The following is a 17,077-nucleotide window of genomic DNA, read 5'->3' on the forward strand; positions in this document are numbered from 1 at the left end:
ATAAATTTCGAAGATATAACTATATTTCATTGAGAACGAGATAGCCGGAATTAATTAAAAGTTTTTTATCCTTTGTATAAAATAAAACGCGTTTTAGAGGGATGCATTTAATATAGATACAACGAATTAACGATATTCGATCTTTTATTAGATCAATAAAAATTTTCTATGATCATTTAAAAATATATCCTATCTAAAATGCCTCTTCAAATTTAAATCGATAATTTAATAAAACCCGCATTCTTGCAATTTCTCAGAGTTCTATACTTTCCATATTTAATATTAGAACTATCAAAAATTATTTCGATACATTGAAATATGCATATATATATATATAGACATCTCAGAAAAAAAGAAACAAGAAAAGAAAAAAATAAATAAATTGATAAATTTATATAATAGAAGAATGATAATGATGTCTTGTAATAAAAATTTGAATAAATAACTTGAAACTGGTTTCATTTTAACTACTTGATAAATGTAACGTTAAAGTATTATACTATTCTATTCTATTATTTTCTTGTCCTTTTTTCTTTTTTTTTTTTTTCCTTTTTTTTCTTTTTTTCCTTCGAAGAAAATTATCTAATACAATCCCTACATAATTTCATTAGGAACGGGATTAACTGTTCGTAAGTTTTTCGTCCGTTGCATAAAACGTGCCTAGAAAAAGTGAATAAATATTATTTTAATGGTAAAGTTCAAGCGCAGTAGCGTTTGCGTGTGTGCACGAAAGTTATGAATGATGGATCGTTCTGTTTACAAAAGGTAGCGCGCATCGACCATATGGAAATAGAAGTCGTGCAGACGTCATGATTAATATGATCAGAACAAACTCCTGTGGAATACTAGATGCTCTTAAAAAAAAAATACACGATCTGATGTATGTGTACGTCTACATGTAAAAAATAATATTGAACAACCACTCGTTCAATCGTTCGCCATTAAATCGTATATAGATACAATGATATTTTTCGTTTCAATTTTAAACTTTTTTATTAAAATCTAAAACTTTATCGCACTGATATATCTCCGGAAATAATTAATAATTTATGATTATTCATTTAGCATTCCTTTTTTTTCTATTATACCATATTATGATATATGATATATAGCTGTATAAAATGTACGGCGTTGTATTTTTAATTCGCTATATTATCGACAAATGGTAATAATATCGATCGTATATATGGCGTTTTTATTTAACTGCGGATAACTAAATACTCTCCAATTGACGATAATACTGATATTTTTTTTTTTTTTGTTAATACAACGTCTTTATGTAAACGTTTATAAATATTTTTATTACTAATCAAAAGTTATCTTTTAGAAAAATTCTATAGCGTATTTGCTTAGTACATTGAAAAATAATACAATATTACAAAATAGCAAATTATTACAAATTATCTGATTATTATTATGACGTTATATATTATTTGATTATTATTACGAATATGAAATTAGAGAGCTACGATGTTTACTGCTTGAAACATAAAAGCAGATTGATCGTTTATCACCTATCGAAGTCCTTCATAGCTTGTTTCTCCTTTATTGTGTTTATATGACTAGCGTTCAATAAAAGCAAATATTAAAATTCATACAGAATGAAATATATTCGATTGAAATTATTTTATTTCAATGATTATGTAATCCTTCAATGAGACCGCAAAAATAATTAACTCGAATTCTATCAAATTCATCAAAAATTTCTCTCTAATGATCCGCACGCGTTCGAATAAAATTTAACATTATTTAATATCAAAAGAGATGATAATTATTATAACGTTTAAACGATTAATTAATTTAGATGTTAATTTAAATATTAATACGCTTCTACTATATAAATTTTAGATTGTTAAAATGAATAATATGTGTAATAATTATAAAGAATGTACATATAGATCTACATTAGGTGATAGCTGAATTTTTACTCTATCTCTCTCTCTCTTTCCCTCTCTTTCTCTCTCTCTCTCTCTCTCTCTCTTTCCCTCTCTTTCTCTCTCTCTCTCTCTCTCATATTGATTTCATAATTAAATTTCGTACAAAATAACGTTTTTGTAAAATCGATCCAAAAATCAATAAATACTACGCAACAATGAAGAAAAAAAGGACAGAGTAAAAACAAGAACGAGTAATACGTTTAATAAAAACAAATACAAACGTTTGACCGACCGCGACATTTATCGATCCAGTCTAGTCTTCTCTCGTATCTCGACAAGTAAACATCGAAGCTCCTCTTTCCTTTCCTACGTACAAGATTTAACAATCAATATTTAATTATTATTTAAACATTACTAATTTCTCTTGAGTGGAGCTCTTGGGCGAAACATTTTCCTTAAGTAAGAACAAATCGATCTCGATTTCGATCCTTTCGTTTTCGTTGAAGTTGCATATACCATGAACGATAATAAAAATGGTGAACAGTCCTAATAGATAAATTAAAACTAGCATATATTTCAGTCGAAAGTAGTTGAAAATGATTCATCAACGAATTTAGCAAGACCACCACTCTATCGATTCTTTTGATTAATTTTTTGAATGAAAAAATTATTTGAAAAGTAATAAATGTAGAAATTTATATTTCAATATTTCGAATAATTTAGTTATATTCATTGTCGTATGAGCATCGCCGCAAATACTTCTTTATTCTTAACAATCGATAATAACATGTATTAAAAATAATCGAATTAATAACATTTCGTCATAATCATTATTTAAAAAAGAATTGTTATTTTATTCAGTACACACATTATACTATAAAACAACTCTCTTTATATTTTTTAATTAAACTCTTGCATATAAACATTAAAAGCACACTTGCTGTTTATCACAGATATTACGGTGACTGAAGCACCAAAGTGTACTGTACTTGTAACAAATTTCTCATAGATAATTTTATTATGACATTTTAATTCCTAAACGTCATAATATTTATTTTCATAATTTCTATACCTCTGTATTACTTCTGTAACTGTATATATGTAACATTTGAATATAATTCTTTTCTACATACTAACTAGCTAACATTGTTGCGTCCATATATAGTCTTTAGTAATCGTATATTCTATGGATAGATTTTTATAGTTTAATAATAGGCACTTCATTATCGCTCTAAAGGTTTTAACATTTTAACATTTTATAGTTAACAAATTGATTATTAACGATCCACATAGATGAGTATATGAAAACTTTTAAATTACTATTATAGCCATAAATCAGAGGTACGAAACTATTATAATATATAAGACAATATTAAAATATGCTTTTAGTTTAATAAAAAAAAATATATATATATATATATTTTTTTAGATAGTAAAAATATGCTTTTTGCATACAAAATAAAGCTGAATTATAGTTTTAATACTTTTACTATTTCTATTTCTAATCAAAATGTTGATCTTTCATCAATTCTATCAATTTGACTTGTACTATTTCTAGGTAATAGTACTTGGTTTTCTTCTGTGTGCCATCTTTGACGAACAAAAACAAAAAGACCAATGAAAGTTATTAAGATTCCTATACCAGCAATCCCGATAGAAGTAACAAGTCCCAATGATGGTAATATATGCAAAAATTTAACTTGATTAACATAATTGGGAGTTAAATTAGCTTCTTGTGTAAACCACATCATAGGCATATATGTTTTTCGTACATATTTAAATATACTGAAAATCAAATTATCTCATATAGCACTATTAGGATTAATTAATCTGTAAAACTTTATGAAAATATTGTTTACCTCATTTGTTGAATTGACTCCACCATAAGATTTAATTGTAATTGTGCTTTCACTTGCAATGGCACACCAGTTTTCTATAGAAATTTAGTTTGTTAAAATTATAAAACTTATACTTTAAAAAATATAAAAGATACTTACTGGTTCAATGATTACAAACGTCTCATGCTTTTCTTTAGAAGGTTCCAATCCTTTTACTGCTTTCCCGTAACTATTGTCTGCTAAGTAAAAATGTGGCAAACTAATAAAAGCTGGTGCTCCATATTTACATCTTGACACATCTAATACTCCAGACGGTTCACATGGTTTATTCTTACAATAACATTTACGTGACTTAACGTTATCACCATTATCTAACGTAGTTATACTGGAAATAAATTTACTACCTTCTAAGCCTTGGTATAGAGATTCATTATCATATGTCAATGTTACATACCTATAACAGTTTTGATTGTAAAAAAAAATACAATTGATAATTTAACTATTATTAATTAAGCTTATATACATACGTGCAAATGTCAGGTACAAATATATTTGCAGTTTTATTATTATCCAGAGGTGGCCACAAATCTCCATTTGTACCATCTATTATCGCACAAGAATCTTTGTAATAATTTGTTTTATTTACAAAATTCCACTCTTTAACAATTCCCATTTCATATAAATTATTTGTTCCAGTTAACATATTGAATGTTCCGTCATAAGTGTCTGAATTATTTCTCTAGGAGAAAATAAATGAGTAATCAGTAATATTTTTTATCATATACATAATTCATTGTACACACCTGATAAAACCAGCCAAATTTAGTAAAGGGTATAATTGATAAGTTCAACTTTTTTGCTATAACAAGTAACTCATCCTCATAACCATCAAATAGGAGTTTACCAACAGTCTGTGTCATTGACAAATTTTTTCCTAAACTTTTTATTACTTTATCAGAAATTTCACGCATAAGTATAGACTTACTTTTCATCATTTGTCCCAATGTCTATAATTAGATTTGAATGTATTAAGAATAAATAATCATCAGTTATAATAAAATTAGAATAATTTCTAATAAAACTTACTACCACAACTGGATCTAGATTAGTTACTTGATCTGTCAATTTTCCATTAGATAAACTTTCATCAAAATACCATACTTTTCTTCTTTGAAATGTTACAGTTCCATTGTCATTCCAGATTTGGTTTACTTTATAGTCAACTTCTCTGTAAATTTGATATTATAATGTAGCAGAACTAAATATATAAAAAAATATTCTCTAAATGTACCTAAATACATATGGTCCCATTTCAACAAGTACTGGTTTTATATTGAGAGGATGATTAAAGACATCAGGATTAGTCCAATTGAAAAAATAAAATTTGAGATACATTGGTATAGGCGTTTCCTTCCAAAGATTATAAATAGTCGAAGTTGGCGTCAATGTTAGTTCCTGAAAAAAGATTTTAATTAATAATAACAAATATTATCTATACAAAATTATTAAGATTATCTGTATATAAAACTTACTTTTAATAAGAACCAATTAAAAATGGAAGACCAAAATGCTGCTGCAATTGCTCCAAGCAATAATAATATCAGACCGATAATAAAGATTAAAATAAATTTTATAGAAGATTGCTTCATCTTTGTCGCTGGTATGATGCTGAAAGAAAATTTTAATAAGATATTTTTTTTTTTTTCACATAATAACTTCACTATAAAATTATCTGATATGATAATATGGTAATGACAATGTTATACTTTAATCAAAAATTTATTAGCTTACATATGCTCATCGAAGTCCTCCTCAGCATATAGATTTGTTATTGATTCTATAGACATGATTAAAGTTTGTTTTTCTACGGTATTACAATGTAACTCACTTAAAGCTCATTCAAACTTAATTAATCATATAAATAGAAATCTTTAATCAAATATCAAGAGAAAAATATAATTTATAAATATGTACATAATGTGGACTGTACATATGTATTACACATAATATATCAAATGCGAAACAAAATAATCATTACTTATTACTCATTTTAGATATATGACATAAAAATGGCATACTTTGTATAGATGAAAGAGTATTACAACAATTTAAAATAGGTTAATATTATTTCCAGCATAATTGTTATTTCTTTTTATATAAAAATGCATAACTTTAAAACAAAAGAATTTAATTTTCAAACGTCTAGTACTGTAATAATGCATTGTTAATTACATAATCTACAACTCTCACAAAAAGATTTATTTACAATTATAGCAACTGTACTATACAGGTGCTTTTAATTCGCGTATAAACGATAGCATGAAAGGTGGCGCTTTGATAGCGTGAATATTCATGCAGTAAAAAAAAAAAGATCACATATGACACATCTCATTCTCTTTTTTTCATAGTCGTGAAATCATCAATCGTGTCTACTATTAAGCTATTTATATGAGTAATTACTTCGTAGAATTGTTTTATCATTAATCGTAACTATATTTTTACAATAATTCATAAATATACTAAAGAGAAAATGTAATTGTAATTCTTATTATCTGAAAATATATTTTCGAGTATATATTATAATTTTCTAAATTTTTGAATATTTTTATGATAATTCAATTGTGACAATCTATTTTTCGATGATCATACTATACATATATTTAATAACCTATCATTCCAAGTCGAAAATAAATATTACTCGAAGAGATATTAAAAATATTTAACTTTTTTTTACACATTGTAATACAAGTATTGCCGTAACATAATATTAGACAAAAAAAAATCTATCCTTCCATCCAATACGTGATCTTTTCAAAATTTGTTTTTTTTTTTGACTTTTTTTTTTTAAATAATTTTATGTCTATCAAATTTTCATAGCTCAATATTCATAACTCATATTTAAATAGAAGAGAGAAAGAGGGAGAGAGAGAGAGAGAGAGAGAGAGAGAGAGAGAGAGAGAGAGAGAGAGAGAGAGAGATACATCATTTTTATCACGCGATAAAAGTTCAAGAGACACTTTTACCAATGATAAGAATTCTTCAGATTTGTATAAAAGAATGAAACGAAAACAGATAAGACTGCTGACAATAGTATCAAAATTATTTCAAGGATATTGGATATGATTAATGAATATATTTCTTATGTGACAGTATGCTTCGATTGATATAATTTTTCTTTTTTACAGATCGTTTTAATGAAACATAAAAGTGTTAAAAAAAAATATTGTAATAATATCATCACGGCATCATTGTCGATATTAAACGATTAATGTGATAAAATTATATAAACGATATTTTTTTATACTTACAAGACAAAAACATTTTTAAACAGATATCTATCGTAATTCATTTAATTTCTTAAAAATTATAATTGTATACGCAATTATTCCTTGAATGATAATCAGCATTATATTATATATATATATATATATATATATATATATATATATATATATGTATAATAATGCTGACTGATATATAATATAATACGAGCGATATGCGTGCAATAAATCATGATTTTATTTTACATGTGCATTATAACCGAAAGAGACAATCTTACTAGACAAGCGACGTAACTTCCTCCCCGCTCCTGGTTTTCATCTCCAATTGATCACTATTCATTTTTAAAGAATAATAAAGAAATTGCGCAGCTTTATTTAAAAGAGACAAATTAACCGGGACGAGGTTTTATTCCGTTCGGCTATAAGACGATAACTAATAGAGATGCGAGCTAAAATTTTTCTTAAACATTAATACTTCTACGTTTGTCATATCCCATCGTAAAAATATTGATCGAGAAAACTAGTTTTTCTTTTAGCGCATATATATAATCTATAATCTTTGATATGATTGGTATAATGCGTGTAAAAGAATTCATAAGGAAGAAGTGCAAAAAAAAAAGAAGAAGAAAAAAAAGAAACCTGTAACGGCAAACAATTGTTATAATAATTATCATATCCCGTTCAAAGTTCAAAATTATTCAAATTATCGAAAAGTATAAAACTATGACTAATCGTAAAAGATAATTAATGTAGATATATAAATTATTCATTTTAATTAATGATGATGATCTTTGAAATTACTCATTCACTCCTATTTAAAAGTCTTTGTTTGAATGATCTTAAATAAATGTTTATCTTATTATCTTTCTTTATGCATTCTAGTTGATTTTCATTGTTTTCAATTAAAGCAAATCACAAATATTATTTATAATTCATCGAATTATCTCATGGATGTACACCTCCACTTTCTCTGTTCGTCTCTCTCTCTCTCTCTCTCTCTCTCTCTCTCTCTCTCTCTCTCTATCTCTCTCTCTATCTCTCTCTCTATCTCTCTCTCTATCTCTATTTATATTCTGTCTCTTTCTTTCTCATTTATAAACATACTTTGACAAATCAATGATTCCCTTTTCAGAATATAAGAATAGAATCATTTTTTTTAATCTTTTTATCGCACATATATATTTTTATATAACTTTATCTTAATATTTTCACTTTTTCGTGTTAAATACGTTGTTATATGGCAAAGTGAAAGCACGGAAAAGTTTTCTTTGTATGTGTGTAAAAGAGATATATGTACTTCTTACTTATATGGATACACATATTTGCCACAAAAAGTCACGTATCCTATGCAATAAATAAATTATCATCTCGACAGAGAGAGAGTGAGAGAAACAGAGAGAGGGAGAGAGAGATAGAGAGAGAGTGAGAGTGAGAGAGAGAGAGAGAGCCAGTACAATATTAAAATTAAGATAATATGTTAATTATTATTAATATAAATATTAATATTTTATGTATTACTAAAGAAAATATATGTATAATAATAATGATTATAATAACAGAATGTATAAGTTTATATTACATACAGAGAGAGAGAGAGAGAGAGAGAGTCCATTCATTTTTTATAATTTTTTATAAATTGTGAAAAGTTGAAAATCTATAATAATTAAAATTAACAATAATAATTATATCATAATAAATATTTTCATATTTTCGCTCACAATAACAATCGTAAAATAAATAATTTTCTTTGTTCTTAAAAAATATTATAAGAAAACTTAATGAACTGAAAAGAAACGTAAGAAAAATATTTTTACAATTATAAGAACGATCTGTGAAATAAATACCTGTTGAAAAATTTTCTCGTCGTAATACGATAATGATGATTTTAATACTGTCGATATGACGTTATTCATTCACTAATATTTAATGTAATTCGTTTTTAAGAATAATTAAACGAAAATATTCGATACGGTAAATACAACAGCACGTTGCTTTCCACAGCGACTTGACCGCGCGAACTTTCATCCGACGACTACGCGCAATCTACTCTAAACGATTTGATAGGTAGAGTAGGGATTTCATGGTAGATTAAAATATTTTTGAATTTTCGAAATAAGTGGAGGGGAATTTGTATAACTATCCCTATCAGACCGACCGATCGATTTCTTCAATTTTATTAAACGTTTCTAAGCATTTATTATACTATGTTTTATTTTTACAAATGTGTGACATATTTTTATTAACATTAATAAAATTTTAAACTGATAGAGGAAGGAAGAAAAAAACAGGTATGTTAAATACGGATGAAAAGAAAAATTAAAAAAAAGAACATCTTTTGAGTATAAAAACGTCTCATCGTTAATGAAAATATTTTATAAACCGGTTTTAATGCTCTTCAACATCACTTTTTCATTTGAATGAATTTAAAAAATACAGATCATACATTATTCCATGGTAATCAATAATACGCGAAATCAAAATTCTCTGTGATATTGTTAGAATTACTCGATGATATTATTTGTTTTATCATATAAATTTTTATTATTTATTCAATGATTTTCATTTATACTTGCAAACGATAAATATTTTAGATAAACAAATTCAACGAGGTGTTTATAATATGATAATTTTAATATTTATATTGGATAAATATGTTGATATATATTCTGATATAAATATTTATTTTTTGATATAATGTTTTTATATTATTGCAAACTCTAAACTATATTAAATATTTGTTGAATTACATATTATTATAAAATATCACACAGTGGACGGATTGGTAATCAATAAAATAATCTTGTTATATATAATGATGAAAATATTTCAGTTATAAAGAGATGATTCGTTTAAATAATTACAGTGCTACTAGTACTATTCATATCTTCTTGAAGTTGTGTACGATCTCTTACTCTTGCACACATCAGACTATATTCTAATACTCCTATACGAATGTTCATTTCAGATATTTCATTCTTCATTTTTGTAATAGTTTTCTTTATATTTATCAATGGTGCTATGAAATAAATAATGATTATATAATTATTTCCTTTAAAAATTTACAATACATTTTATAAAATATAATTACTTCCATCAGTCATACTAGATCCTCTCTCATCCATTTCCTTCTTCATGTGTTCTAATTCTTCTGTCAATTTATTTAATACTCTTGTTCTTTCTGTTACACCACCGCTTACATCTCGATATTGTTCCTTAACTTTTGATAAATCATCCTAAAATGAAGTAAAACTATATTAATAAATAATAACGTAAATTTTATTTTTATATATTAACCTGAAGTATCCTATATTCATTTAAAATAGGCTCCAATTGTCTATTTAAATAAGTTTCCCTTGTTTTAATCTTATCTAATACGTTTGTTATTTCAAAATGCAACTTATCTAATTGCCCTTTAGTACCAGACAAATTTGTTGTTATATCTGAACGTAGTTGTTTCATTTGATCAATATGTAAACGCCAATCTCTTGAATCTATAAAGAAAATATTTTTGTATTATCAATTAAATGTATTTATTTTATCATTAAGGATATTTTAAAAATATAATCCTTACCTGTTTTTACAGTTACTTTTAATTGTGGTAGAACTCTTTCTAGCTCCAATTGCCACTCTTCCCTGTTTGTTTTGGACTCTAAAATATTTTCAGGCTTGTACATTTCATTCTAAAACAATTTTACAATTATAGATATAATATAAATGATTACAGCCAATAAAAAATTTAATGCCATATCTGAAATAAAAAAAAAACATAATTAACCATATTCTGATTATAAAGTTTTGTTATATCATCGACATGTAAAATATCATCATCCTCCTCATCGTATTCAGCCATCATCTCTTCTTCGACTTTCTCTAAAATTAATTCTGCATCATCTTCTTCTATTTCTGGTTCAGGTGTTTCTTCATCAGGTATAATTTCTGCTCTATAAATATAATATGATATAATTTCTACGATGATATTAATATAAATGATACTTGAACCTTACTTTTTCCACTTAAACTTTTGCACTTTTATAGTATTATCTGCCAGATTATCTAAGACATAGATAGCATGTTCTCCAGTTCCTTGTTTTAATTTATTTGGTGGAAATTCAACTGGAATATCAATTTCTCTAAGATAATCCAATATCAATGATATTGTGGAATTAGGATCATCAGATTCTTGTGGAGATTCAAAATCTTTACCAGCTTTTCTGATTAACCATGCAGCCAAAGAAGTAAATGTATAAAATTGTTCTCCTGGATTTATTGGTATAGCAAAATAATGCCTATATAATATTCAATGATATATTTGAATTAATATTTATTTATTATAAAAATCACACATGTAAAACTTCATTTACAAAACCTTACCTAGTTATAGGTTTCATTTTTAATTCTTGTACAAATTCAATATCATAATTTAATAATTTTAATTTCTCTAATAAATCTTCCATTCGAATATATACAACATACAAAGCGGATAAAGCTGATTCATCTTCCAAAACAATTTTTGAATTATCTCTAAACATTTTTTAAATAATAATCTTTATAATTAAGGCAAAATATTATATGATAATCACAACGTTGACGTGAAAGTTTATATACGTGAATAATTTATTGACAGTTTCACGTTAATATCAAGGTTTTTATTAATATTAATGAAATATTACGTTTACACAATAGGAAACTTTTTTTACACAATACGAAAACATTATTAATTATGTCTATTGTTCTTTTTTTGATACTACAAACAAGAAATGACAAGAAACATTCATTTCGACAAAAAGGAAATAAACAATTTACAATGTACTTGCGCATTTTTATCATTTCCTTTCTTTAATTATCGACTGAGGTTATCTTATTCTATCGCACATGGTAAAATAAAAAAAATTTTTTCATAAAGTTTAATACTTACCGTCAGTAGATAAAGAAAAATGCTATTAAATACAATCATTAATACAATCATTAATTATCTGTTGTGAATAAATTATACAAAGTACAATATATCCGTAAATATAACAAAAATTTAAAAAGAATATACTACTTGATACAATGTATTTATGTAATTACAATTAATCATTTTAAATGAAGCCAAAACATTCTTTTATCTAAAGTGATATTTAATTAAGATTATTCGATAATTTTATATGGTCATTTCACGAAATATTTAATTTATACGAAGATAAAAGATAAGAAGTAATACATATAAATAAAATATTACGTTATTGTAAACTATAAGAAAAGATATCATAAAAGCTGTGTTTTTAGGTGACCTACATTGCATTTATAAGTACCATTACACCTAACGGTACTTTGAATATAAGTTTCCAATCGTTCTCACGATCCACCTCATTTAAAAACAAAACAAAGAAAATATCTCATTTAAATTATAATATTTATATATAATATTATAATATTTATATAAACATACATAATAGAAATTTATTTTAGAATTTATCTCTATTTTTGTAAAACAACAAACGATGATTTTAACAAATGACAAATAGATTAAAAAAAATTTGTTTTTTTCTTCCTTTGGATGTTCGCTGAATCCGTCGTTAGTTGCGAAAATAATGGAAAGAATGTTACCTACTTAAAATTCCAAAAGCATGTAAGCGAAAGTTCAGGTTTCTTAGGGAACGATTGTCAAATATAGGATCAAGCAAGTTAAACAAACACATATATATATATGCATACCCAATGTATCATACTACACTACGTTAATTTTTTCGGCATATGCATCCATTTCTTCCGGTAAATACTTTCCCTATTCCCTTTCAAAGGAACTTTCTTAAAATATTTTTCATATTCCCCTCATTAATTTTAATGGGATATACCCGTAATTTATATAATGTATTCCAGTCATTTTTAATTAACAATGAAGAATCTAACAACTCCCGAGAAAAAGAAGCGCGAAATTTGAATTTGGCATTCTTCCAGTATGGATTCTTCATTGAAGAAAATAAAAAAGAAATTTAAAATAAATAATAATATAGGAGGAAGGAACGAAAAAGAGAGAGAGAGAAAGAGAGAGAGAAAGAGAGAGCTGACAACTTTTCCTAACTGTATGCGAACTTTCGATAAAGTGTCAGAAAGGGTCGACGGGGAAGGGAGGGGACGGGGGAAACGAATTAAAGAAAATTCAAAGATCATTGAAAAGAAAAGTATTCGTTTAAAGGAATTGATCGTATTAAAGAATATCGATGAGAGTGAGATTCACCGTGGTGTACGTTTAATAAGAGAAAGAAGGAGTGGGGGAAGGAAGGTAAATTGAAAGGGAGACCGGACATGTCGCGTCCCGCTTATAAGACGAAAACGAGAAGGTATCGAACTCGGTCGACCACCCGTCGAAAATGCCTCTACGAGATCGTAAAAGTGCCGCGTGTCCTCTATTGTGTATATATAGGGGTACCACGAAGAAACCATTGCAGTTCTTCAACGAACGTTCTTAGGTGAGCATCAAGAGAGAGATTAACTTATTTCTCTATCAATCTTTATCTTATTCTTTTTTTTATTTTCATATTTTCTTCTTTCATATTTTTCTTCTTCTTCTTCTTCTTCTTTTTTTTTTTTTTTTTTTTTTTTTTTTTTTTTTTTTTTTTTTTTTCATCAATCAGTTCTCGCCAATTTTTTCTCAATTAGTCCGACTAATTAGAACGTTTCCGGATAATTTTCAATTTAATATTTTGATATTCGATTGTTGTTCGCTTTGCATTTTAATAACGCAACATTTCCTTTCTGATTTTTCTTTTTCTTTTTTTTTTCTCTTTCTTTTTCTTTTCCATTCTCATCAAGTACAAATGGAGAATTGTCGTCTGTGTTGAATTGTCGCTCTTTGGTACTTTAGAATCGTAAAACCGGTTAAAAGGAAAGTCGCTTCTTCGGAAGTAAGGGCATTTGTAAACGACAGGTATAATGATCGAGTATCAGTCTTTTATTTTTTTGTTACCGATCTTTTTTTTTTTTTTTTTTTTGAATGTTTATTTTGCGGTACGATTTTAAATAGAGAAATCAAATTACGAATACAGACTGTGCGATGATCAACTTTGAATTAATTGATTACTTCTGACTTTAATTTGTTCTTGTAATGAAAACAAACAGACAAACAAACAAACAAAAAAACAGAGAAAAAAAGGACACAAAACAAAACATTAATTATTTGCAGATTCATTCTTCGACTCGTAGGACAGAAGAAAATGATAAAGTTTCTTCTCCTAGGTGTATTCGTGGCCCTATCGGCTGCACAATTTCAGCCCCAACCAACTGGAAGGATTCTAGAACCACCCATACCAGCATTGTGCGCGCAACGTGAGTACTCTTAAATATTTTTACAAATACTTAAACGTTTGCAAGAAAAAAAAAAAAAAAAAAAAAAAAAAAACACACATTAACTTTTCCATTGTTTACCGATAATTTATTGATACGAAATCAGCGTTCAAAGGAACGGTCTTCTGTAAAAGAAAAAAAAAGGAAAAAAAAAATCATATGTAAACTCGTGAGATTACTAAGCTATAAAAATATTATCAATGAGAAAAAAATCATACGATAGAAAAAGAATATTAAATTCTTTACTACCTGTGAAAGGGTGTGGCCTTGTAAGAAGGTCAAGGTCTCTACCTGTTTCAAACAGGTTAAACTAAGTCCCATATTCTCTGGGTCACAATAATCTCTAATTGTCGTTCCTTTTTAAATTAGAAATAGAACATGAAATATTAGAATAAACATATTTTTCTTTTATGCTTCTTAACTTAAAAATAATTTGATAAATATATCAGATATAAATATGCAAAATTGTATGCGTGCACGTTCCAGCTCAACGAAATGTGTGTTAATTGACGGAAGAAGGATACACAAATGAGTTTCTCATTGATATCAACACTTTTATAGAAAGTATGTACGACTTATCTATGTATGTATTGGTATGAACAATGTTACGCGTCCTGAAACGCAAAAGAATTTGAATTTATAATGTTATCGCGACTATATATGGTCAATGTATGCCATCGAGGAATGTCAAATAGCACTTTCTCCTCCCTCCTACTTTACCTGATGATTAACAAGATGACGAAGTTAAAGGGTGTTGACGTGCGTATCATCATATGCAATATCTCTTCATACTTCACTTTCCAAAAATGCAAGACCTCGATTTTTCAATCGATCAGTTAACCATGTTCCACATTTTTTATGAATATACTACGATAACTTATCAAAATTTAATACAATGTAGCCTATGAATATTATTTTTAAATTTAATAAAATTTCCTAAGACATAAAAAAACAAAGTTAAACAAATGGAAATGAAAAAAAATTTACATTGGAACTTTTTTTTTTCTCTTTTATTATATTTTCTTATATTCTTTCTCCGTTTACTATCGTATCGTTTAATTTAAAGAATGAATCTTTTTTTTTTGTTTATCTATGACATACCAAAAGCATATTGATATATATAGCTAAATAAAAAGATACCGGTAGTTAGTGCTACATTAACATTTATGGTATCGAAACACCGTAGAAAAGAAATACTTTTATCACGTATTCCGAATGCAATTTATGGAAGACTTTCTTATTCTTTATTTGGGAAAGTAGTTCCACAATTAGCATAGACCTTACAGTGCCAATGCCTAGGTCGTGACTATAGACTGGGAGGTCACAAAAGACGACACTAATTTCGCAACTTTCACTTTAGAAGAGTTAACATTTTCGTCGCGACGCCTTTGTTTACGAATAAATAAAAAATTACGCGTATTGTTTATTTATGAAATTAATATTTTTCTTTGATTTTATTTTTTAAAGGACACTGTAATTCAATCAACATTTATTAATCATAATTAGAAGACTTTTCCGTTTAATTATTAAAAAAAACTTTTGGCGAAATTGTTTATTACTTTTATGCGATATTGTTATAAAAAAAAAAAAAAAAAAAAAAAAAAAAAAAACAAAAAAAACACGTAACTTCGACACTAAAGCGAAATTTCTTAAAATAATTAAAAAATAATCAATATTAAACAGCAGCAAAAAAAATAAACGAGATATACAAGCACGAAGATAACAAAAATAAAACAGAAAGATATATATGAAATAATTTGTTTAGGAACAATTCACGAACGCTTTAACGGAAAGGGTTACTACTATTCGTGGGCTGATCCTAGAACAAATGGACAAGAAGTTGATTGGCTTGCCGGTAGAAATTTTTGTAGACAACGATGCATGGATCTTGTATCTTTGGAAACTTCTGCAGAAAATGAATTTATCAAGAGCCGCATCGTGCAAAGTATACTTATTATTCTTATATACTTGCGATCGAATAATGTTTAAATCTACGAAGGAACAAATTTTGTTTTAGATAAAGTGAAATACATTTGGACATCCGGTCGTCTTTGTGACTTTAAAGGATGCGACAGGCCAGATCTTCAACCGCTTCATATAAATGGTTGGTTCTGGACAGCTGAGCTACAAAAACTTGCACCAACTAATGATCGCAATCAAAATGATTGGTCCGAGAGCGGCGGGTAAATGACAATATATAAACTTATATTTGTATTTCAGAACTGAAACATATTAATATGGCATTTAATATTTTCATATCAGTATTGGCAAACCTCAACCCGACAATCGTGAGGCCATCCAAGGTGGTGCTCCAGAAAATTGTTTGGCTGTTCTTAATCAATTTTATAATGATGGTGTTAATTGGCACGATGTTGCTTGCCATCATAAAAAACCATGGGTATGCGAAGAGAATGATTCTCTTTTAAAATACGTTCGTTTTACCAATCCAAATCTCCGCGTTTAACTTTAAATTTTAAATGAAAATGTGACGAGTGGATAGACCATTATTATTTCAACTACTGTTACTCCTTTAAATTATAAGATTTCATAAGATTAAGTAACGCGACTGAATAGTGTGTAGCGCGATTATATTTATTATAACAATTACTTCATTACTAAGTACATTACTCATGTTACAGTACATTGTACAAAATATACTGATTCAAGCACATTGTTTTTTTCATACAATTTCAAAATACATGGAACATATTTGTATCAATGCTCATGTCATAGTCCATAAATATCATTAATATTT

The 17,077-nt window shown here is 27.0% G+C and overlaps 3 protein-coding genes across 6 annotated transcripts; 1 reads left to right on the top strand and 2 right to left on the bottom strand.

The window, feature by feature from the left end:
* Window positions 1–2,117: 2,117 nt before the first annotated feature.
* LOC124951765 (protein croquemort) lies at window positions 2,118–9,048 on the bottom strand. Of its 4 annotated transcripts, XM_047500625.1 has the most exons (10): window positions 7,275–7,292; window positions 5,507–5,552; window positions 5,248–5,383; window positions 5,007–5,170; window positions 4,802–4,943; window positions 4,519–4,722; window positions 4,243–4,454; window positions 3,875–4,169; window positions 3,737–3,810; window positions 2,118–3,662 (listed from the first exon to the last, which is right to left on the bottom strand). In XM_047500625.1, the coding sequence occupies exons 3-10, from the start codon at window positions 5,362–5,364 to the stop codon at window positions 3,383–3,385; spliced, it is 1,488 nt and encodes a 495-aa protein (XP_047356581.1). In that variant the 5' UTR covers window positions 5,365–5,383; window positions 5,507–5,552; window positions 7,275–7,292; the 3' UTR covers window positions 2,118–3,382. The 4 variants fall into 4 exon arrangements, with proteins under 4 accessions (XP_047356581.1, XP_047356582.1, XP_047356579.1 ...); XM_047500626.1 differs by lacking the exons at window positions 5,507–5,552; window positions 7,275–7,292 and adding an exon at window positions 8,841–9,048; XM_047500623.1 differs by lacking the exon at window positions 5,507–5,552 and having other exon boundaries at window positions 7,275–7,427.
* Window positions 9,049–9,730: 682 nt separating this feature from the next.
* LOC124951440 (intraflagellar transport protein 57 homolog) lies at window positions 9,731–11,822 on the bottom strand. Its single transcript, XM_047499815.1, has 7 exons — window positions 11,368–11,822; window positions 11,001–11,282; window positions 10,772–10,937; window positions 10,568–10,676; window positions 10,291–10,487; window positions 10,085–10,229; window positions 9,731–10,012 (listed from the first exon to the last, which is right to left on the bottom strand). Exons 1-7 carry the CDS (start codon window positions 11,523–11,525, stop codon window positions 9,846–9,848), a joined length of 1,224 nt encoding a protein of 407 aa, XP_047355771.1. The 5' UTR covers window positions 11,526–11,822; the 3' UTR covers window positions 9,731–9,845.
* Window positions 11,823–13,302: 1,480 nt separating this feature from the next.
* Window positions 13,303–17,047, top strand: LOC124951408. The gene is made up of 5 exons (XM_047499750.1): window positions 13,303–13,448; window positions 14,162–14,304; window positions 16,088–16,267; window positions 16,340–16,505; window positions 16,585–17,047. The coding sequence occupies exons 2-5, from the start codon at window positions 14,193–14,195 to the stop codon at window positions 16,784–16,786; spliced, it is 660 nt and encodes a 219-aa protein (XP_047355706.1). The 5' UTR covers window positions 13,303–13,448; window positions 14,162–14,192; the 3' UTR covers window positions 16,787–17,047.
* Window positions 17,048–17,077: the final 30 nt, after the last annotated feature.

Source organism: Vespa velutina, chromosome 9 (genome assembly GCF_912470025.1).
Source record: "Vespa velutina chromosome 9, iVesVel2.1, whole genome shotgun sequence".
Taxonomy (NCBI): Eukaryota; Metazoa; Arthropoda; class Insecta; order Hymenoptera; family Vespidae; genus Vespa; species Vespa velutina.